The sequence below is a fragment of the Cetorhinus maximus genome, chromosome 7 (assembly GCF_964194155.1).
Source record: "Cetorhinus maximus chromosome 7, sCetMax3.hap1.1, whole genome shotgun sequence".
Lineage (NCBI taxonomy): Eukaryota > Metazoa > Chordata > Chondrichthyes > Lamniformes > Cetorhinidae > Cetorhinus > Cetorhinus maximus.
In genome coordinates this window covers 43358799-43382064 of record NC_135885.1, presented here as the reverse complement: position 1 = coordinate 43382064, position 23266 = coordinate 43358799, and the positions used below count along the sequence as shown (strand labels likewise).

Sequence of the window (23266 nt, the reverse complement as noted above, 5' to 3'; positions counted from 1 at the left end):
CCTTATTCCCTTGAAGCTTATTGCAGCTGTACTCCCTCTGACTTGATTGTTTTACTGTATTATGATGTGTCCCTATTCTGCTAACATTCTATGTGTCCTCCCCCTGCCGAATTAGTTTAAACTCCTCCCAACAGCACTAGCAAACTCGCCCACAAGGATGTTAGTCCCGCTCTGGTTCAGATGTAGACCGTCCCGCTTGTACAGGTCCCACCTTCCCCAGAAACGGTCCCAGTAATCCAGGAATCTAAAATACTTCCTCCTGCACCAACCCTTAAACCACGTGTTCATCTGTGCTATTCTCCTATTTCTGAGCTCGCTAGCACATGGCACTGGGAGTAATCCAGAGATTACAATCCGAGAGGTCTTGCTTTTTAGTCTACTGCCTAACACTCTGAATTCTTGATGCAAGACCTCATCCCTCTTTCTACCTATGTCATTGGTACCAACTTGTACCATGACCTCTGCCTTATCACCCTCCCCCTTCAGGATGCCCTGCAGCTGTTCAATGACATTCTGGACCCTGGCACCAGGGAGGCAACATACCATCCTGGAGTCACGTTGACGGCCACAGTAACGCCTATCTGTTCTCCTGACTATAAAATCCCATATTACTATTGCTCTTCCTCCCTTCCTCCCCTCCTGTCCAGACAGGCTGCTTATGGTGCCAGAAGCTTGGCTCCGTGCGCACTCCCTGAAGGAACCAGTGCCCTCATCAGCCTCCAAAATGGAATACCGATTTGAGAGCGGGACCCCAGGGGACTCCTGAACTACCTGCCTGTTTCTCTTGGACTGCCTGTGGTCACCAATTCCCTTCCTTCCTCAATTCCCTTCATCTGTGGTGTGACTACCTCTCTAAATGTGTTATCGACGATGCTCTCAGACTTGCAGAAGCTCCACAGTGTCCCATCCGCCGTTCCAGCTCTGAAACCCGAACTTCCAGGAGCTGCAGCTGGACACACTTCCTGCACACATACTGGTCCCGGCCACTGGAAATGTCCCCATCTTCCCACATGGAGCACACCATGGTTTTGAGCTCTCCTGCCATGACTTATCCCTTTAAATTAAACCTTTTAAGTCAATTACTCTAGGGCCCTTCTTTCCTGATCCTCGTTACTGTAGAGTATACAAAGTGTAAGCCACAAGAAGACCTTAAACTATAAGCGATTAAAAACCCACTACTTACCAGTGATTCCTTTCCCTTGTAGCCTCTCCTGCTGCAGCACGCTCTGAAGATTCAAGAAGTTTGATAGCAAGGAAAAAATGCAAAGAGCACCTCATCCCCTATGCACCGAATTCCCGCTTTGCACCAAATTCCGAATACCCACTCTGGCTGTGCCCCACTCAGGATGTGCTCACTCTCCTGTTCCTGTGCAAGCACACTGTAGCATGCTTCTAGATAGTCCCTTTCTTAAATAAAGCTGACTTGACTCACCACTAGTTAAGCTTCAGATAGTAATTAACACCTATTCAGGCCCTAATCAGGCTTCAGGTGATTGACAGTTAACTGTCGCACAGTCAGCTGAGTCAGCTACCTTACCAACCTTTTAACTAGACTACTGAACTTACAAAAATTAAAGAGGAATTAAAGAGAAAGACTTAACCAGTTCAATTCCCGCTTTGCACCAAATTCCGAATACCCACTCTGGCTGTGCCCCACTCAGGATGTGCTCACTCTCCTGTTCCTGGGTCAAATGCTCTCCTCCTATGTTATAAATAACTGTATTTGTAAGTTTGTGGCTGAAGAAGCAGCATTTTGTTGACTGGGTGGCCTACTAAAGCTGTTTACTTACTAGTTACTACAATACGTTATTATGGCAATTTAAATTCCATAGTCCCTCTGAGTGTTATCAGATCGTGCGATTGTATTGAGTATCTCATTAATCTCTCATTTTCCATGTAGAGCGTCAGTGCAGTAAAACTAAATGTTCCCTAGATTTGTGGTGCTCTGTTCTTCAGGTCATCTCCATCTGTACTCCTGCTAGCTGCTTCCACACTTTCTCCACTTAATTCTTTTTTTCTCCCAGCTGTCTTCAAATGTTCCCTCTCCAACAATTTATTGTTTTAGCTGTCTCCATACATGTTGGATCATATATTGTCCAAACTGTTGTTTGCTGACTGGTTCTCTGTCCTTGTAATTGGAAGACTCCTTTCAGTCTGTGTCTGCTTCCTTTCTTTATGATTATGAATAATTATTGGATGACCTCAGCTGGTATGGGAATTGAACTCGTGCTGTTGGTGTCACTGCATCACAAACCAGCTGTCCAGCCAACTGAGCTAACCGATCCCCCATGAGGTCATCCATGAAGGCCCTGCCTTCTCAACCTTGCTCCTCGCCTGAGGTGTGGTGACCCTCAGGTTAAACTGATCACCATATTAAAAAAAACACTTTTGCTGTGTGCTGTTATACCATTGTTCATTTTAACTGTTTCAACATTGTATATTTTTCAATACTTTTCACACAGCGGATATGGGTTTTGCTCGATTGTTTAATTCGCCTCTGAAGCCTTTAGCAGACCTGGATCCAGTAGTAGTAACATTCTGGTATCGAGCACCAGAGTTGCTACTTGGGGCAAGACATTATACCAAAGCCATTGGTGAGTGCTGAAATAAATTGGAAAACATTAATGAACAGCATTCCCCTTGCTCAGGAGAAGAAGCAAATGAATATTTATGGTATTAGGAATCCAGTTTTAAGGTTTTATGCTATCTAAGTAATATACACTGGAAAATTAGGAAACACAATTTGTAATGAAAATATGCGCACACATTTCTGAATGCAATAAAAATGAACAGCAGAGTGCTGTTTTCTTGTGAAATTTAATTCAAGTGGCAAAGCTTATCCTTGTTGAATGACCAAAAAAAGTACATCATTCATTTGCAAAGTGAAATCTTAAGCTTTTTTTCATTTAACTTGTTATTGATAATGACATCTTAAAATATGGAACTTTTAAAAAATTTAATTATTTTATTTTTTCATTTGTAAGGAATGCCCACTAAGCCTTAGCAACAGTTTAATAATCTGCTGAAGTGTATCCAAGTTAAATTAAGGCAAAGTTGTTTGTATTTAAAAAAAAGATGGCTAATAATTCTGAATTTTGTAATTACGAAGAAAATTTTCCAAGTTACAATTCACAATTTTTATTTCACAGTTTGTATTTATAACTTCGTACTTCAATTGTATAAATACTGTAGCTATGAGGCAAGTCTGGTTTAAAATGCAGAATAACCCTTATTGTTTCAGAATGAAACTTGTTTCATTTATTTAGCAGCCTGTGAAATATATAATTGTCATATATATGAAAGTCAGGATAATGTCTCTAAATGATCAAGTAAAAAAGGGAAAGTGGAATGTTAAGTTGAAAAGCTCCAGTTTACTTGTTTTGTCCATTTGATTTACTGGTCTTCTCTTTTTCTAATTTATTAGATATTTGGGCTATTGGCTGCATATTTGCTGAGCTGCTAACATCTGAGCCTATTTTTCATTGTCGTCAAGAGGATATCAAGACTAGTAATCCTTATCACCATGACCAGCTGGATAGGATATTCAATGTAATGGGATTTCCAGCAGGTGAGTTTGGAATCTTGACTGAACTGATCTCAGGTGAATTTAAGCCGTTTTCATGTTATTTATTTATTTCTACACATCAATATTAGTGCTGCATATACAGAATTGTTGGATATTTGAAATTTTGTATACTTTTTCTTCTTCCTTCTTTCATGGGGTGTGAGCGTCATTTGTTTGCCCCTCCGGTAAATGCTCTTAAATTGAATGGCTTGCTAGGCCATTTAAGAGGGCAGCTAAGATCAACCACATGTAGTAGATTGCGGACATTAGTGAATTAGATGGGTTTTTAAAACAATTGTGGCAAGCTTTATATTCCAGGTTTATTAATTGGATTTAAATTCCACCAGCTATCATGGTGGGATTTGAACCCACGTCCCCAGGGCATTCTGGGTCTCTGGATTACTAGCCCAATGACCTTACCATTATGCCACTGTCTCCACCGTGAATATTTGATATAACAGAATGTTAGCTGCAAATTTTAAAAGTAGTAGCTTATTAAAATCTATAAACATATAGGCTTTGGAGCATTTTTGTTGGCTAAACCCAGCAGCAAAGAATTAAATAGCTCCCTACACTGAATATCTTCAAAAATTCAATGTTTAACAGCTTTTCAATTTTTCTAAACTGGCCTACTTTAGTTCAATAGCTGGCTCAGAAGCTGGTTTTAACCTCTGTTGGACAGTATGAATTTGCTTTAACAATCTGAACGTTTCTCTTTCAATATGAAGACATTTAAAAATAATAAAATGTTTCATTAAATTGTTAAGTGTAAATGGCTACCTTCTGCTTGCTTTAGTTAAGTGGTGGACAAGAACCTGAAGAACATGTCCAAAAATCTTCACATAAATGCACTGAAGGTGGTAGATAGAGAACTTTTGTGGAATGAGTTGGATAGTAGGTCACTGTTGCCCACTAGGTAGTTTTTGATAGTTAATTAATTGCTGGGCTCGGGAATAGAAGATCCGAGACTCAAATCCCAGCATAGGGATTTAATATTTCATCCTTTCAAGGTGGACCTTTCAAGGTGGATAAATTGTATACAGTATCCTGGGATTTAGGGAGTTACTGGAGACCGAGAGAAACACTTGTTATAGTGCTGTGATATCTGTCTTTGGAAATTCCTGGCTTTTGACAATGCAACTAGAAATGAGCACTGTCCACAAACAGGCAAACCGTGTGTTTGAAGGAGAACAGCTGGTGTGGGTTAACTACTTTCTCTCCCAGATGCCTCAAGGGAATTGATTCTCTATACTTCAAAGTTGTAGAATGTTTTACCTCTTCATTATATAATGTAGCATAAATAACATTTAACTCCTTTAGAGCTCCAGTCTTACACAACATTACTAAATATTTGAAACTGAATTTTGCAACTATTTTGAATCATAAGGAAGTTTTTAGATTCGGAAATCCCTGACAATATTTTCAGTGCAATGTATTTTCCCCATCGATATTAAAATATTGGAATGCGGATGTCTTTAATTTATTGGCTAATTTTCAATGTTACCATTGAAAAAGGGTATTGGGAAAGCCCATGAGGGTCATTGAGGGACTTGTGTACTTCTGGCCTTGGGCCAGTTGGATAGCAATGTAGCGGCATCCAAACCACCTCAATGGCTTTTGATTGGTATCCAGACTTGTCCAGAATGCCAATCCCTTGCTTCTGCACAAAACTGCAACAGGACATGTGCAAGAAGTAACACACATTACTGCAGTGTTACCAGATGTGAGTGAAGATTTGAAATAGCTGGGTTTAATCTGAGAAGTAGAATAAAAATTAGTTGATTGAAGGGTTAGTTGATTGAAGGATCTCCTATTGTGCCGGAGAAAAATTCTTTTAAAAAAAATTTAAATGTGAAGGAATATGTTCTGCTGAAGCTTTTCTTCCTTGTTATAATATAATGCCCTGCCTTTTGCAGCAGCTTAATACTTTAAAAAGCTAGTGATTGTGCCTTTGGTAGCATGGATATCTACTCCTAAAGCTGATTTCTTTCTGTACTGCTGGAGACAAAAGATCTTGGGTGGGAGAGCTGAATGGCTGCTGCTGGTGGGACTGGATGCAGCTTTTTTGTTTCGGTTGTGGGCAAATTAACCTCTCAGTCTACCTGTATAGGCCCACAAAACCTGTACAGACTTGTATATTGAGTAGTGCCAAAAACCAGGAACATGAGCTGCAAAAGAATATATTGATTATTCATAGTTGCTTCGCTGCTGCCACTTGTACTCTGAATTCCTCCTTGCAATTAAATAGGGCAAATCTAGATTGCCAGCAGACTCTCCATATTGTGGAATGAAAGCGGGCTTGCAATATAAGTGCACAATAAATGGTGCCGATGTCAATTGAAGTAGATTTTAAAACTGGTCTACAGCAACTTAAACTTGAATTAGGTTTCTGGAAACAGGTTGATTCACACATCTGTGGTTGTTGTTTAACCTGAAATGGCACTGTGTACATCAGGCAAGTAGTTGTATACTGTCTGTTACTGGTTTAAGGCAGAAGTAAGTATAAACAACCTAGATTCCTCAAGTGCTGTACTTCATTGTTAAGAACCTTGTCTTCCCACTCGATATTTAGAATATGGCAAAGATTGTAGATATGGAAAGAGTTTAACCTCTTATGCCCGCTGCACATTGCTGTGTAGTAGCAAGAATTACACAGTGCGCTCAGAACACATGTTTAGTAGACTTAATGTTAATTTTCTAATTTTCCACACATTGTTAGTCAATTAACCAAAATTGTTTTGACCTTTGGCTGATTTCATTTAAAAAAGAGGCATTTTATAGGGCGCATTTAATGCCTTAGTCCAAGGAGCGCATATGTGATGCAGGAAATACTGCTTCAGAGTAAGAAGACATTCGTTTGGGTTTTGCACTAAGTTTTGAATTGCCTTGTTTTTGTGCCATTATAGAGACCAAGTTCCAACAAACTCTGGCAACAGAAATCCATTTTGCTTTTAGCTTCAGTAGCATGGTATGGGTTACTTTGGTCAGGAGACCAATAAATTTTATTCACCACATTTAAACTTGGTGTTATTTCAAGTCGTGCTTCAGGACTAACAGACACTGAATTTGAAGTTCATTTTTTAATAGGGTTGTAATGAACACAAAAGCAAGATGAATGCGCTAAAAAGAGGTTCCTGTGTACTCCTGTGTGTAAATACATTGGTATTACAGTTCAAATTTAGGCCACATTAAAAGAATTTGAATATTTTCTGTTCCTCGGCTACAATTGCGAAGTGAATTTGGAATCAAAAATACAATTTCTCAGTTTGAGGATGACATCAAATTGAGGGGGATAGTCAGTACTGAAGGGGACTGCAACAAATTAAAGGAGGACATTAATGACTTACAGAATGCACTAATAATTGGCAAATGAAGTTCAACAGAGATAAATATGAGACTATGCTTATTTTGGAAGAAGGAGGTTGTTTATAATTGTTGGTAGGAGGTTGTTTGTTATGTGGAAAATGCAACTTCATGGGGCACAGAAACGAAGGGATCTCGGAGTACAATTACATTAATCATTAACAGTTGCACCACAGATTAGCAAGGCCGTATAAAAAGCAAACCATATACAAGGCTTTGTTTCTAGAAGGATGGAATTGAAAAGTAGGGAAGTTATGCTAAACCTGTAATGAACCTTTGTTAGACTACACTTAAGTACTGTGTCCAGTTCTAGTCGCTATATTATAGAAAGGATATAGAGGCACTGGAGAGGGTGCAGAGAAGATTTATAAGGATGATGTCAGAAATGTGTTGGTATGTGCTTCAGGAAAGGATTGACAGGTTGGGTCTCTTTTGGTTTTCTCTGAAAATAAAGGCTGAGAAGTAACCCAATAGAGGTCCTCAGAAAGGTTTTGATAGAGTGAATACAGAGAGGAATAGTTCCCCTTGTAGGAAACAGCATAACCAGGGGCCATCAATGTAAGATAGTCACCAAGAAATCGAATAGAGAATTCAGGAGAAACTGCTTCACTTAGAATGGCAAAAATGTGGAACTGGCTACCACAGGGAGTGGTTGAAGTGAATAGCATAGATGCATTTAAGGGAAAGCTAGACAAGCATATGTGGGAGAAGAGAATAGATGGTTACGATAGTAGATTTTAGATGAGAAAAGATGGGGAGAGGCTCAAGTGGAGCATAAACACCTAATGGGCTGGTTGGACTGAATGTTCTGTTTTTATGCCATGTATTCTATATGGAATCCTATATACTTAAAAACAAAATTGTAGATATTACAAACTCGAAACATATTGAGGTAATTAAAGAACATGCATTTTATTTAATTATTTGTTGCCAGATAAAGATTGGGAAGACATTAAAAAGATGCCAGAACATTCAACGTTGATGAAAGATTTCAGAAGAAATACGTGAGTTTATTCTTAATTTGCCTTCTATAGTTAATTTATATGCAAAAAGCAGTCACTACAAAGCAATGTACTGTTTTAGAACAGTTAGAATGGTTACAGCACAGAAGGAGGCCATTTGGACTTTCATATCCGTGCTGATTCTCAAGAGCAACTTGACTAGTCCCATTCCCCTGCCTATCCTCATAGACTTTTAAATTTGTTTTGTTTAGTTAATTGTCCAATTTCCTTTTGAAAGCCACAATATAATCTGCCTTCGCCACGCTCATGCAGTGCATTCCAGATCCTACACACTGCATAAAAAAAATGTTTTCTTTATGTTGCCATTTGTCCTTTTGCCATTTATTTTAAATTGCTGTCCTCTGGTTCTCGTCAGTAGGAACAGTTTCTCCCTATCTAGCCTGTCTAGACCCCTCATGATTTTGAACACCTCTATCAAGTCTCCTAACCTTGCCTTCTGTAAGGGCAACAGGTTCTCTCGTCTGTCTACACAACTGAGTCCCTCATCCCTGGAACCATTCTCATATCTTTTTTCTGCACCTGCTCTAATGCCTTCATGTCCTTCCTAAAGTGTGGTGCCCAGAAATGGAAACATTACTCCAGTTGAGGCCAAACCAGTGTTTTGTAAAGGTTCACCATAATTTCCTTGTTTTTGTTCTCTATGCTTCTATTTATAAAGCCCAGGATCCCATATGCCTTTTTCACCACTTTCTCAATCTACCTTGCCACCTTCAACAATTTGTACACACACATCCCCAGGTTTCTCTGCTCCTGCACCCCTTTTTTGAATTGCAACCTTTATTTTATATTGCCTCTCCTTGTTCTTCCTACCAAAACATATCACTTCACGCTACTGTGCATTAAATTGCATCTAGCACATGGCCACCCATTCTACCAATCTGCCTGTGTCCTCTTGAAGTCTATCACTATCATCCTCACATTTCACAATTCTAGTAAGTTTTGTGTAATCGCAAATTTTGAAATTGTGCCATGCACAACCAATTCTAGGTCATTAAAATAAATTTTAAAAAGTAGTGACCCTGGTACTGAACTTTGAGGAACACCACTGTATACCTTTTGTCCAAAAAGCAGCAGTTCACCACTACTCTGTTTCCTGTCACTCAGCCAATTTTGTATCCATTATACCTCTGTCCCTTTGATTCCTTGAGATTTGACTTTGCTGCCTCCTCATGATTTTGAACACCTCTATCTAATCTCCTACCCGTGCCTCCTGTAAGAGCAACAGCCCCAGGTTCTCTAGTCAGCCTAAACAACTGAAATCCTTCATCCCTGGAACCATTCTGATATCTTTTAATGTAGCACTTTATCAAACACCTTTTGGAAGTCCATGTACACCACAAGAACTGCATTACCCTCATCAACCTACTCTGTTACCTCATCAAAAAACTCCAAATCCATGCTGGTTTTCCTTTATTGATCTCCATTTGTCCATGACAATGGGGTGAATTTTATGGCCCCCGGCCAGCGTATTTGAAGGCTGGTAGGGGTAGGGGGCTTGTAAAATAATAAGGGTGGCTTACCCGCTGCCTTCCCCCCAAAACTTGACCTGTTTACCGTATTACAATAGATGGACAAGCCATTAGGCAGTCTGCCCACCCTTAGGCCTGTTGAGGCCCTTAGGTGACCAAGTAATGGCCACTTAAGGGCCTCATTCCACCTCTGTCGCAATTTTTATCTGGCTGGTGAAGGCGGGGGCAAGATGAGCAGCCCGGCAGCCTTTACTCTGCGGGCTGCTGTTGGTTAGGAAGGCAGGGTATCTCCTTTTGAGGACTCTCCATTGGGGGCAGGGACACCCCCATCCGTCAAGATCATACCCCACCTTTATCCCTCCCCATCCTGGCCTCAAACCCAACCCCAACCCTCTCCTCCTCCCACAACCCAACCCCCCAAACCCCCACCCCCTTGCTGGCCAAAATCCCTGACCTATCTGAAGTTGGGGGTCCATTGCTCTTCCTCGTGGACTGCTTATAGTCCTAGCAGTGACCGCTACTCGCTTCTGGTGCTGTTGGAATTGCAGTGCTGCTGACCAATCAGATTGGTCGCATCAGTATCCAATTTGTATATAGCCCAGTAAACCCATTGATTGATGGGGCAGGTTTGATAAATAAATTATATATACCTGATATAAATCAACTTGAATTCTCTAAATCAAAGCCAAAAATGTAGCAGTGTAAACCTTTTCCATTTCTCACATCAGTTTAATGACCTTTCTAAGAGAGATTGTTAATTTAATAATTCCAATCTTCCAATGGTCTTCCATGTTAACAGTTATCTCTACTTCTTAATAGGCAATGTCAGCTTTTAGTTATAAGTAACCACCACCCTCAAGAGCAGACTCCATCAGCCTAATTTGGTAATGACCTCTGCTGAGTTCACATGAACAGATGGGAAAGTGTGTAAATAATTATGGAATATCAAACTATCTTTCATTGTCTCCAGGATACTGGTCCAGAAGCTGAGTCTGAAATCTAATTGACACCTACCAATTCTGTGACTTAACTCTGAGACCTATATATTATGCCAGGATCCTCCATGGTAGTGTAATCTGAAATCCTGACATGTGGAAATGGCTGTTCTGAACATACAGAAGCATTTAGTGAGCTCAGTAGAAATCCCAACAGGTACAACAAGCTATACATTTTCTTACTAACAACAGAAAGGTGGCCCTCTTTGCCACATCTAACATGGATTCTCACTTTGAACTCTATGTAGAGAACAAATTCTGGAAATCATCACTGCCTGGAGAAGAATCTCTGAAGGCTGTATGCCAAAGCCATTTTTAAAATTAGGATTAAATCTCAACAGATGTATTCACAAATGAGTAACAGAAATCAGTTTAACAGTTGTCCCAGCTATTGTGTGCTATCAGGTCTAGCTGTTTTGCCATTGGAAAACAGACTTTTGAATTATTTTAACATTCTTCCATTAGCACCTGAGAGAAAGGGGCCCAGCCTGCAACTAGGGAATACTATTTTGTATGTTTGCCTAGCTGAGAATTTCAGGTTTTCCCTCCTACCTGCACGTTGAATTGCTAGTAGTTTTTGCAGAGAGGGATTTATTTGGTAACAGGTAATAATTGAAATTTTCAAGAATTCAATCCTGAAATTCCTTGGGGCTACTGCCAGTCTCTTGCATAAGTCCATTAGGAGGTCAGTGAAAACCCCACAAAAATGGTTTTAACAGCAGTTTTTAGCCATTTATATCATTTTTGAGGGTTCCATTCAAGTTGCGGTGGGAAATCAGGAGAGCTCTCTGTGGAATTTTCTACATAATCTTTTCACAGCAGCAGCAACAAATTCACCCAGTTTGTTGAAGTCAGATCATGTAGCAGAGTAATTTTACATCAGTCGTTTAATAATTATAAAGGCAAGCCAATTATTTGAGTTCCTTTGAGTCTTTGCAGATATTTTAGTTAACAAATGGGTGGATTATTCAGGTAGTTAATCACCTTAATCTTCACCGGTATCACCATACTTGCAATTATATAGTTGTTTTTGCCAATGGAATTTGAACCTTGCAATTAACTAGAGAATTTTGTCCAAAACTACTTGCATTCTTTGAAATGCAGGCTCGCCTTTTGAGAAGTCAATCTGCTTACATAGTGGATTGCAAATACACATATATGCACGCACAAAAGGCCTGGTGAAAACCATTTGAGTGCTGTTTAAATTAAGTTTGTTCTGAATATACTGTGATGTTCATTAATTGTCTAGTGATGCATGTTAAACTTTACTAACACTTGTTTTCCATTAGATGCAATGACTGTTAGTAACCAAATGTTGACTGGCATCTTGTAAGCTTCAGGTGTAGCCAGAAAACAAGCTTCTGAGCATGTGATATCAGAAGTTGTTTTGAGGATGGTATCTTTGATATTAATGTGTGTGTCCTGATACTTCTTAATATATTACACAGAAGGGACATATAAACTGAGAAAAGCTCTCCATTTTTGCCACTAAGCTGATGTTCAAAGCCATTACATGTTAGGTGAATGGAATCAAGGCCAGCTATTTGCTTCATTTGGTAAACTCATTATAAAGTATAATGTCACCAGACAGTCTTTAGATTTTATTTAAATTATCATGTTCTTAACTAGAAAGTCCTGACAAAAGTTGAAGTAGATTCTACTATGGTCATATGCATTGGCCATATGGCTGATATGCACTGCAATTTCTTGACACCATTCACAAGATAGTGCGTAAGATGTTACATTGTTAATCTGAGATAATGAGTACTTTGGCACTGTTGCGTTCCAGGCTGACCTCTTAATTAAGTAATATAGCCCCTTTTCTCTTTCTCAAATTTTTCTTCCCAATTTTCTATACTTCCATCTTTTCCTTGAAGACATTAAATGCTTGCTGGGATACAATCTTAGCAGTGCCGATCACCATTCAGTACTTTGCCAAGTGGACATTATTCACGTCTAATACTTCACAGTTCATATGGCTCAGCTACTTCCTGGACACACTTGCCAATCCCTTAAGAGAACCATCTACTTCTATTCTTCTGTGTTTCTTTGGCTTAATTTTTTTTTTTTATTCGTTCATGGGATAGGCCAGCAGTTATTGCCCATCCCTAATACATTTGTACTTGAAAGTTGCCTTGTTATTCAGCTGCTGCAGACAATATTTCATGTGGTCAAATCTTGGAAATTTCTCTGTTAATTTCTTTGTTACATGTCCATTCTTTTGAGAAGTGATGTTGTCTCCTGTGATACTACCACCTATCAAAAGAACAGGTACACTCAGGGCAAATGGAGTGTGGGAGACCATATATTGATATTTATTCCTACCGATGGAGATGGTAGTAGTAAGAAACATCATTGCCTGAAGGGAGACATGATTGCAGTCACAAGGCACGGTAACTTCTAGCAGAACAGTCATTGTCGGCAAGATCGTATCACAGAATGTTACAGCATCGAAACAGACCATTCAGTCCATCAAGTCTGCAACAGTATTTTTTTAACATAAGGGTTTAACTTAATACCACTTCCTGCTTACTCTCCATCAGTTTTAATGTTTCTCTTTTTCAAACAACTTATTGTTTTTAAAAAGAATTATGGAATCTACTTCAACAATGATTTCCGGTCCACTTTTTAAGAACCATTTTTCAGATTTTTTTCTAATCTCCCTCTAAAATTGAAAATATACCCCCTCATTACTGCCTCATTGACTAGGGAATAGAATATATGCATTAAAAAATGGAACAAACTGCAGTTTTTTTGATATTCAGATTAAGTTAAAAGAAACTCCCCATTATGTAGGTAAATTATTGCTTGTGACCAAATTTCTTGATTGAAGTGCTTATGAATTTCTTTACTAATTCCAGCTAGGTTGTCAGAGATGGTTCAGAGGGGAATTGCTTGCTAATTGGATAGGTTGAACAGTTAGTAGTATTTCACTTGTATTTGTCTGTCTATAGTAAATTGGAATTAAAATTTGTTGAAATGAAGATTTTTGCCCCTTTTACAAGAAACCGAGCATTTCAAAGTGGTAACAGCTTGGAATTTATTTCTTCCAGTTATACCAACTGCAGCCTTATCAAGTATATGGAGAAACATAAAGTAAAACCAGATAGCAAAGCTTTCCATTTGGTAAGTCTCAGCCTTGATATTATTTGTCTGTTGTTTGTATGCATAGCTTAAGAAGCAAATCCAAATTATTAATTAAACCTTCACAAATCAAAAAACACTTGCCAGCAATCAAGTTACACAAATGCCTGATTAATTTGGAAATATTTGTAAAAATTGCCACGAGCAAACATTACCAAACAGCATTTATAGTGCATCCAAATTTTTTAAATCATAGGATGTGGGCATCACTGGCAAGGCCAGCATTTATTTCCCACCCTTGTTGCCCTTGAGAAGCTGGTGTTGAACCGCTTCTTGAATCGCTAAATACAGTTTGTGTGGTGTAGGTGCATCCCACAGTGCTGCAAGGTAAGGAGTTCCAGGATTTTGACGGAGCAATGATGAAGGAATGGTGATATACATTTCCAAGTCAGGATGATGTTTGACTTGGAGGGAAACTTGAGGGCGGTGGTGTTTCCATACTTTTCTGATATTATCACCCTTATCCATCCAGATGGTGGAGGTCAAGGGTTTGAAAGATGCTGTTGAAGAAGCCTTGGTGAGTTCTTGTGGTGCATCTTGTAAATAGTATACAATGCTGCCACTGTACATTGGTGGTGGAGAGAGTGGATATTTAAGGTGCTGGATGGGGTGCCAATTAAGTGGCCTACTTTATCCTCGATGGTGTCCAGCTTCTCGAGTGTTGTTGGAGCTGCACTCATCCAGGTAGGTGGAGAGTATTCTATCACACTCATGACTTGTGCCTTGTAGATAGTGGAAAGGCTTTGGGAAATGAGGTGACGCCAGTATAGTCAGTCTATGGCCTGCTCTTGTAGCCACAACATTTAAATTCCTGGTCAGTGGTGATCCCCAGGATGTTGATGTGGAGGATTCAGTGATGGTAACCTGTTGAATGTAATCAAAAGATGGCTAGATTCTCTCTTTTTGCAGATGGTCTTTGCCAGACATGTGTATGACTCAAATGTCACTTGCCACTTATCATTTGCTTGAGCTTGAATGTTGTCTAGATCTTGTTCCATGCAGCGATGAATTGATTCAGTATCTAGGAAATGAAAATGGAACTGACGACTCTGCAATCAACAGCAAACATCCTCATTTCTGACATTATATGTAGGGAAGGTCACTGATGAAGCAGCTGAAGTTGGTTGGGCCTAGGACATTACCCTCAAGAACTCGTGCAGTGATATCCAAGGACTGAGCTGATTGGTCTCCATAGCCAATATTAGCCTTCCTTTGTGTGGGTATGACTCCAACCAGTGGAGAGCTTCCCACCGATATCAACTTCTGTTTTACTAGAACCACACTCTGACTGCCCTTGACATAAGGCAACATTTGACATTCTCACCTCGCCTTAGGAATTCAGCTCTTGTATCCGTGTTTGAACCAACACTGTCTTGAGGACTGGAGCAGAGTGGTCCTGGCAGAACCCATCAGTGACCTGGTTATTGCTGAGTAAATGCCACTTTAAAAGCACTGTTGATGACACTTTTCATAACTTCACTGATGATTGAGAGTGAACTGATGGCCAGATTGGGTTTGCCCTGCTTTCCATGGTCTGGACATACCTGGGCAATTTTGCACTTTGTTGGGTAGATGTCAGTGTTGTAGCTGTACTGGGACACTTGGCTTGGGATGCAGATAGCACAAGTCTTCAGTACAGCATGGATGTCTTCAGGGCCCAAAGCCTTTGAGTTGAGTAAGCTCAGCTGTGGAACCTTAGGAGGAGACCATGATGGGTCATCGACTTGGCACTTCTGGCTGAAGAGGTTGCAAACTCTTGAACCTTCAGTTTTACACTGACATGCTTGGATCCATTGTCATTGAGGATAGGCATTTTTTTTTTAAAGTCCTAATAATTTAATTTGAAATATTATTCATTCATTTACAATGGAATGCTGGTCCAACACAGGGTAGAGTTCAGACGTTATGTCCTTTCAGGCTTCTTCGGCCAATGGCTTCGCCAATGTAAAACCACATCACAATTTCCGTGGCTGCAAGTGTGTGCCTCAAGGCATCCTTTACAGTTATTTGTTTGTAACTCCCAGCCTTAAATGATGCCACAAGACCCTTGAAGCTTTCAACAGCCACTGGGATTTCTCCAGGAGTTGGAGGAGTCAGCTCCACCCAAGCATATTTCCAGAAGGTAGCCAGACATGGTTTAGAGTAATTAGCAGCAGCCAGGGCGAGCTTGGGGCCGCCAGTCACCACTTTCTGCACCAACCGCCGTGCTGCCTACGCCATCTTCACTGATGGACTTTCCTCCTCTTATTTGCTCAATTGCCCACTGCCTTACACAACTGTGTGCGGCAGGACAGCAGAGCTTTGATTGGATCCATTAGTTGTGGGATTGCTTAGCTCTCTCCGTACCCTGCTGTTTCTGTTGATTAGCATGCATTTAGCCGTAGCTTCATTCAACAAGCTGGGATCTCATTTTTAGGTATGCATGGTGGTACTCCTAGCATGCTGTCCTCTATACTCCTCACTGAATAACGGTTGGTCCCTTGGCTTGATGGTAATGGTAGAGTAAGGGATATGCCAGTTCATGAAATTACAGATTGTGGTGGAATAAATTCTGCTGCTGCCGATGGCCCACACAGCCTATTGGATGTCCCGTTTTGAGCTGTTAGATCTGTTCTGAATCTATCCCATTTAGCACGTTGATAGTGCCACAACATGATGGAGGGCGTCCTCAGTGTGAAGATAGGACTTTGACGACACAGGGACTACACAGGATGGTCACTTCTACCAACACTGACATGAATAGATGCATCAGTGACAGGTGGATTGGTGTGGACAAGGTCAAGTAGGTTTTTCCCTATTGTTTCTCATTATCTGCCGCAGGTCCAATTTTGCAGATATGTCGTTCAAGACTTGGCGAACTCAGTCAGAAGAGAAGGGATGATACTAAGCCACTCTTGGTAATGGACATTGAAGTCCCCCACCCAGATTACATTCTCTGCCCTTGATACCTTCAGTTTTTCTTCAAACTTATGTCCAACATGGAAGAGTCCTCATTCATCAGTTGGAGAAGGCCAGTAGGTGGTAATCAGCAGGAGGTTTCCTTGCTTATGTGTCACCTGATGCCGTAAGGGTTCATGGAGTTTGGAGTTAATGTTGAGGACTCCTAGGGTCATTCTGCCTGACTTAATACCTGTGCTCCCACCTCTGCTGGGTTTGTCCTGCCAGTGGGACAGGACATGACCAAGGGTGGTGATGGAGGTGCCTGGGATATTGATTGTAAGGTATGACTTGATGAGTATGAATATGTTGAGCTGTGGCTTGACTAGTCTTTGGGACAGCTCTCCTAATTTTGGCACAGGTCCCCAGGCGTTAGTGAAGAGGGTTTTGCAAGGTTGACTGGCTGGGTCTGCCTTTGTCATCTCCAATGCCGAGTGTTCTGTCCGGTATTATTCTTATTAACATTATTGTAGCAGCTTTGATATTATTAACATTATTGTAGCAGCTTTGATGCAACTGAGTGGCTCGCTAGGCCTTTTCTGAGGACAGTTAAGAGTCAACCACATTGTTGTGGGCCTGGAGTCACGTGCAGGCCAGACTGTGATGATAGATATCTTTCTCTAAAGGACATTAGAGAACCAGTTGGATTTTATGACAATCTAGCAGGTTGATCATGTTACTGATAATTAAATAAATCTGGAATTAAAAGTTAGCAATGTCAATTCCACAACTGTCTTGGTAGAATTTGAACTCATTAATGGTCCAGTAACGTAACTAGTATTGAATAACTAATTCGAAGTACAACTATCCAGTACAAAAGTTAAAAGCTTGCTATTGTCCCAGGCAGTCTGTAAATATGATGATTAAGAATGGAAGGGCTACTCAAGCCAGGGAGAACATCAGTTTTGTGCTTCTAAAATCTTGCAAAACATTGGATAGGAGTGTACATTCTACATCAAAGAGGAGTTGAATAAGTCAAGATGCAGCACAACCTCAGACAAACCTGGAGAGGTGCCATGTGAGATGAGGAAAAGATGAAAATCAGTAAGAATAGAAATAAATTGGAAAGCAAGGTCAGAAAATGAACTCTGCAGGCTCTATTTAATAGAAATGGGAATGTTTATCTTCTAGATCTGTTAGACTAAAGCAAAAACAAAATCTAATGTATAGAAAAGGAAAAAAACTCTAAGATACAGTACTAGTAATGAAGAGAATCACAGACACTTGAACATGCATTGTGGTGTAGTCGAATGGTTAAAATTACACCTTATAACTCCCCATGGTTGAATTTATGTTGAGCTATGTTCTTAATATACTATAAATGCCATAATGAACTTAAGATTAGTTTTCATAGCATTGCAGTGCAATTTGGCTGTCTATTTAGTGTAGAAATTTTTTGATGCTGAAGATAAAAGTAGTTCTGCCTGACCTCAAACAAAAACTTTTATTAATGTATATCTGTGAAGGCAAGAACAGGAGACACAGAATCACAGCATTTTAATGGCATAGAAGGAGGCCATTCAGCCCATCATGTCTACACCGGCTCTCCAAATGAGCATTATGACCTAGTGGTATTGCTCTGCCTTTTCCCCGTACCCTTGCACATTGTTTCTATTCAAATAATCATCTGATGCCCTCTTGAATGCCTCAATTGAACTTACCTCCACCATACTTCCAGGCAATGCATTCCAGACCCGAACCACTCGTTGTGTGAAAAAGTTTTTTCTCACATCATATTTGCTTCTTTTGCAAATCACTTTAAATCTGTGCCCTCTCATTCTTGGTCCTTTTACGAGTGGGAACAGCTTCTCCCTGTCTACTTTGTCCAGCCCCTTCATGCTTGCACACGAACAGGGGAGAGACCTCATCCTGAGTGAGACACAGCCAGAGTGAGTGTGGATATTGGCAATTTGGTGCACAGTGGGAATTTGGTGCATAGGGGAAGAGGCGCTTTTTGCATTTTTTTTTGCTATCCAACTTCTTAAATCTTCAGAGAGTTGTCTTGCCCTGCTGCGGCAGTAGAGGCTACAAGGGAAAGGAATGACTGGTAAGTAGTGGGTAAGTTTTATGGTAAGTATTTACGGCTTTTATCTCTTATACTTTAAGGTCTTTTTGTGGTTTATAGTTTGTATATTCTATAGTAACGAGGATCAGGAAAGAAGGGCCCTAGAGTAATTGATTCAAAAGGTTTAATTTAAAGGGATAAGTCATGGCAGGAGAGCTCAAAGCCGTGGTGTGCTCCTTGTGCTCCACGTGGGAAGCTGGGAACATTTCCAGTGCCCGGGACCAGCATGTGTGCAGGAAGTATGTCCAGCTGCAGCTCCTGGAAGCTCGGGTTTCAGAGCTGGAATGGCGGCTAGGGATATTGTGGAGCATCCACGAGTCTGAGAGCATCGTGGATAGCACGTTTAGAGAGGTAATCACACCACAGCTGAAGGGACTTGAGGAAGGAAGGGAATGGGTGACCACCAAGCAGTCCAAGAGAAACAGGCAGGTAGTTCAGGAGTCCCCTGGGTACCCGCTCACAAATCGGTATTCCATTTTGGAGGCTGATGAGGGCGCTGGTTCCTCCAGGGAGCGCAGACAGATCCAAGCTTCTGGCACCACAAGCAGCCTGTCTGTACAGGAGGGGAGGAAGAGAGGAAGACCAATAGTAATAGGGGATTCTATAGTCAGGGGAACAGATAGGTGGCCGTCGTGATTCCAGGATGGTGTGTTGCCTCCCTGGTGCCAGGGTCCAGAATGTCATTGAACAGCTGCAGGGCATCCTGAAGGGGGAGGGTGATAAGGCAGAGGCCATAGTACATGTTGGTACAAATGACATAAGTAGAAAGAGGGATGAGGTCTTGCATCAAGAATTCAGGGAGTTGGGCAGCAGACTGAAAAGCAAGACCTCTCGGGTTGTAATCTCTGGATTACTCCCAGTGCCATGTGCTAGCAAGCTCAGAAATAGGAGCATAGTGCAGATGAATACGTGGTTTAAGAGTTGGTGCAGGAGGGAGGGTTTTAGTTTCCTGGATCACTGGGACCGTTTCTGGGGAAGGTGGGACCTGTACAAGTGGGACAGTCTACATCTGAACCAGAGCGGGACTAACATCCTTGCGGGTGGGTTTGCTAGTGCCGTTGGGAGGAGTTTAAACTAATTCGGCGGGGGAGGGGACACAGAATACAGTAAAACAATCAAGTCAGAGGGAGTACAGCTGCAATAAGCTTCAAGGGAGTAAGGCAAGGCTGGATGGCCTCTACTTTAATGCAAGGAGTATTACAGGTAAAACGGATGAGTTAAGGATGAGGATTGACATGTGGAATTGTGATATAGTAGCCATCACTGAGACGTGGTTGAGGGAGGGGCAGGATTGGCAGCTCAACATTCCGGCATATAGAATCTTCAGGCGAGACAGGGGAGGGGGTAAAAGAGGAGGAGGCATTGCATTATTAGTTAAGGAGTCAGTTACTGCAGTAAGGAGAGATGATATCTTGGAGAGGGCATCGAATGAAGCTTTGTGGGTAGATCTTAGGCATAAAAAAGGGGCAACCACATCGTTTGGTGTTTATTATAGACCCCCAGATAGTCAGTGGGAAATTGAGGAGCAAATATGTGCACAATTTGCAGAGGTAAAAATAATAACAATAGGGTAATTATATTAGGTGATTTCAACTTTCCCAACATTAATTGGGATAGACATAGTGTTAAGGGATTGGAAGGAGTGGATTTCTTGAAATGTGTACAGGAGAACTTTTTAGGTCAATATGTAGAGGGTCCAACAAGGGATGGCACAGTGCTGGACCTAATTCTGGGGAATGAAGCCAGACAGGTGGCTGAGGTGGTGGTGGGGAAGCATTTTAGTGATCGCGACCACAACATGGTACAGTTTAAGCTTGTTATGGACAAAGAAATAGACAAGTTGCAAAAAAATGTTTTGGATTGGGGGAGAGTGGATTTTAGTAAAATAAGGCAGGATCTGGCCAAGGTTGACTGGGAACAGCAACTTGTGGGGAAATCTACAAAGGAGCAGTAGGCGGCATTCAAAAAATAAATTAGGAGGGTACAGGCTCAACATGTTCCCTCCAGGGTGATAGGAAGGAGTAACAAGCCCAGAGAACCATGGATGACCAGAGATATTCAGGATACGATGAGAAGGAAAAGAGAGGCTTTTAGCAGGTACAAGGGAAGCAAATCAGCGGAGACATTATTGGAGTACAGAAAGTGCAGGATGAAGCTTAAGAAAGCAATTAGGAGAGCAAAGAGGGGATATGAAAAAGCTCTGGCTGGTAAAAGTAGGGAAAATCCCAAGATATTCTATAAGTATATCAATGGGAAGAGGATAACCAGGTAGGGCCCGCTGGGGACCAAGGAGGCAATCTATGGATGGAGCCAGAGGACATTGGTAGAGTGTTGAACGAATACTTCACATCCGTCTTCACCCAAGAGAATGAGGGTGAAGGTATCGAACTCAGGGAGAGAGACTGCGAGGTTCTTAAGCAAATTGATATAGGGAGTGACAAGGTGTTGGCAGGCTTAAAAGTGGACAAATCTCCAGGTCCGGATGATTTGTGTCCCAGACTGCTGAGGGAGGCAAGGGAAGAGATCGCAGGGGCTCTGACCCAAATTTTTAATTCCTCTTTGGCCACGGGGGAGGTGCCAGAGGACTGGGGAACAGCTAATGTGGTTCCGCTATTTAAGAAGGTTTGTAGAGATAAGCCAGGGAACTACAGGCCAGTGAGTCTCACATCAGTGGTAGGGAAACTATTGGAGAAAATTCTAAAGGAGAGAATCTATCTCCATTTGGAGAGGCAAGGTTTGATCAGGGATAGTCAGCATGGCTTTGTCAGAGGGAGGTCATGCCTAACAAATTTGATTGAATTTTTTGAGGAGGTGACCAGGTGTGTGGATGAGGGTAGTGCAGTTGATGTAGCTTATATGGATTTCAGCAAAGCTTTTGACAAGGTCCCACATGGGAGACTTATAAAGAAGGCAAATGCACCTGGGATACAGGGTAATTTGATAAGGTGGATTCAAAATTGGCTTAGTTATAGGAGACAGAGGGTGATGACAGAAGGATGCTTTAGTGACTGGAAACCAGTGTCCTGTGACGTACCGCAGGATCTGTGCTGGGTCTCCTATTATTTGTCATTTATATAAACGATATAGATGACTATGTGGGAGGTAGGATTAGTAAGTTTGTGGATGACACAAAGATTGGCCGGGTGGTTAACAGTGAGGTTGAGTGTTTTAGGCTACAGGAAGATATAGACGGGATGGTCAAATGGGCAGATAAGTGGCAGATGGAATTTAACCTGAAAAGTGTGAGGTGTTACACTTTGGAAGGAGTAATTTGACAAGGAAGTATTCAATGAACGGCATGACACGAGGAAGTTCTGAGGAACAAAGGGACCTTGGTGTGTGTGTCCATAGATCTCTGAAGGCGGAGGTGCATGTTCGTGGGGTGGTGAAAAAGACATATGGGACACTTGCCTTTATCAATCGAGGCATTGATTACAAAAGTAGGGAGGTCATGTTGGAGTTGTATAGAACCTTGGTGAGGCCACAGCTGGAGTACTGTGCAGTTCTGGTCGCCACATTATAAGAAGGATGTGATTGCACTGGAGAGGGTGCAGAGGAGACTCACCAGGATGTTGCCTGGGATGAAATATTTAAGTTACGAAGAGAGGTTGGATAGACTTGGGTTGTTTTCGTTGGAGCAGAGAAGACTGAGGGTCGGCCTGATCGAGGTGTACAAGATTATGAGGGGCATGGACAGGGTGGATATGGAGCAGCTGTTCCCCTTAGTTGAAGGGTCAGTCACGAGGGGACATAAGTTCAAGGTGAGGGGCAGGAGGTTTAGGGGGGATGTGAGGAAAAACGTTTTTACCCAGAGGGTGGTGACGATCTGGAATGTGCTGCCTGGGAGGGTGGTGGAGGCGGGTTGCCTCACATCCTTTAAAAAGTACCTGGATGAGCACTTGGCACGTCATAACATTCAAGGCTATGGGCCAAGTGCTGGTAAATGGGATTAGGTAGGCAGGTCAGGTGTTTCTCACATGTCGGTGCAGACTTGATGGGTTGAAGGGCCTCTTCTGCACTGTGTGATTCTGTGATCCTGTGATTCATGATTTTGAACATCTCCATCAAACCTCCTCTTAGCCTTCTCCTTTCCAAGGAGAACAATCTCAACTCCTCCAATCTATCCTCATAGCTGAAATTTCTCAATTCTGGAACCATTCTTGTAAACCTCTTCTGCACTCTCTGTAATGTGTTCACATCCTTCCTATAATGTGGTGCCCAGAACTGTACACAATAGTCCAGCTGAGGTCTAACAAGTGTCTTTTGTAAATTCAGCTAACCTCGCTACTCTTGTAGTCTATGCCCCTATTAATAATGCCCAGGATACTATATGCTTTATTAATTGCTCTCTCCACCTATCCTGCCGCCTTCAATGATCTATGCACATATATACCCAAGTCTTTCTGTTCCTGCATCCACTTCAAAATTTTACCCCTTATTTTATGTTGTCTATCCACGTTCTTCCTACCAAAATACATCACCTCACACTTCTCCACATTGAACTTCATCTGCCACCTATCTGCCCACTCCACCAACTTGTCTATGTCCTTTTGAAGTTCCACACCGTCCTCCTTACAGTCCACAACACTTCCAAGCTTCATATCATCCACAAACTTTGAAATTGTCTGTTGCACATCAAGATCTAGATCATTAATATATATCAGGGAAAGCAAGGGTCCCAATACCGACCCCTGGGGAACTCCACT

At 41.4% G+C, this 23266-nt stretch overlaps 1 protein-coding gene across 4 annotated transcripts in view; it reads left to right on the top strand.

Moving 5' to 3' along the window:
* Positions 1–23266, top strand: part of cdk8 (cyclin dependent kinase 8) — a 192624-nt gene that overhangs the window by 161993 nt on the left and 7365 nt on the right. For all 4 annotated transcript variants that reach the window (XM_078545404.1, XM_078545403.1, XM_078545405.1 and 1 more), the window contains 4 exons: positions 2463–2594; positions 3425–3568; positions 7863–7932; positions 13468–13540. In XM_078545404.1, coding sequence (XP_078401530.1) covers positions 2463–2594; positions 3425–3568; positions 7863–7932; positions 13468–13540 — 419 coding nt within the window. The remainder of the gene's footprint in view (positions 1–2462; positions 2595–3424; positions 3569–7862; positions 7933–13467; positions 13541–23266) is intronic.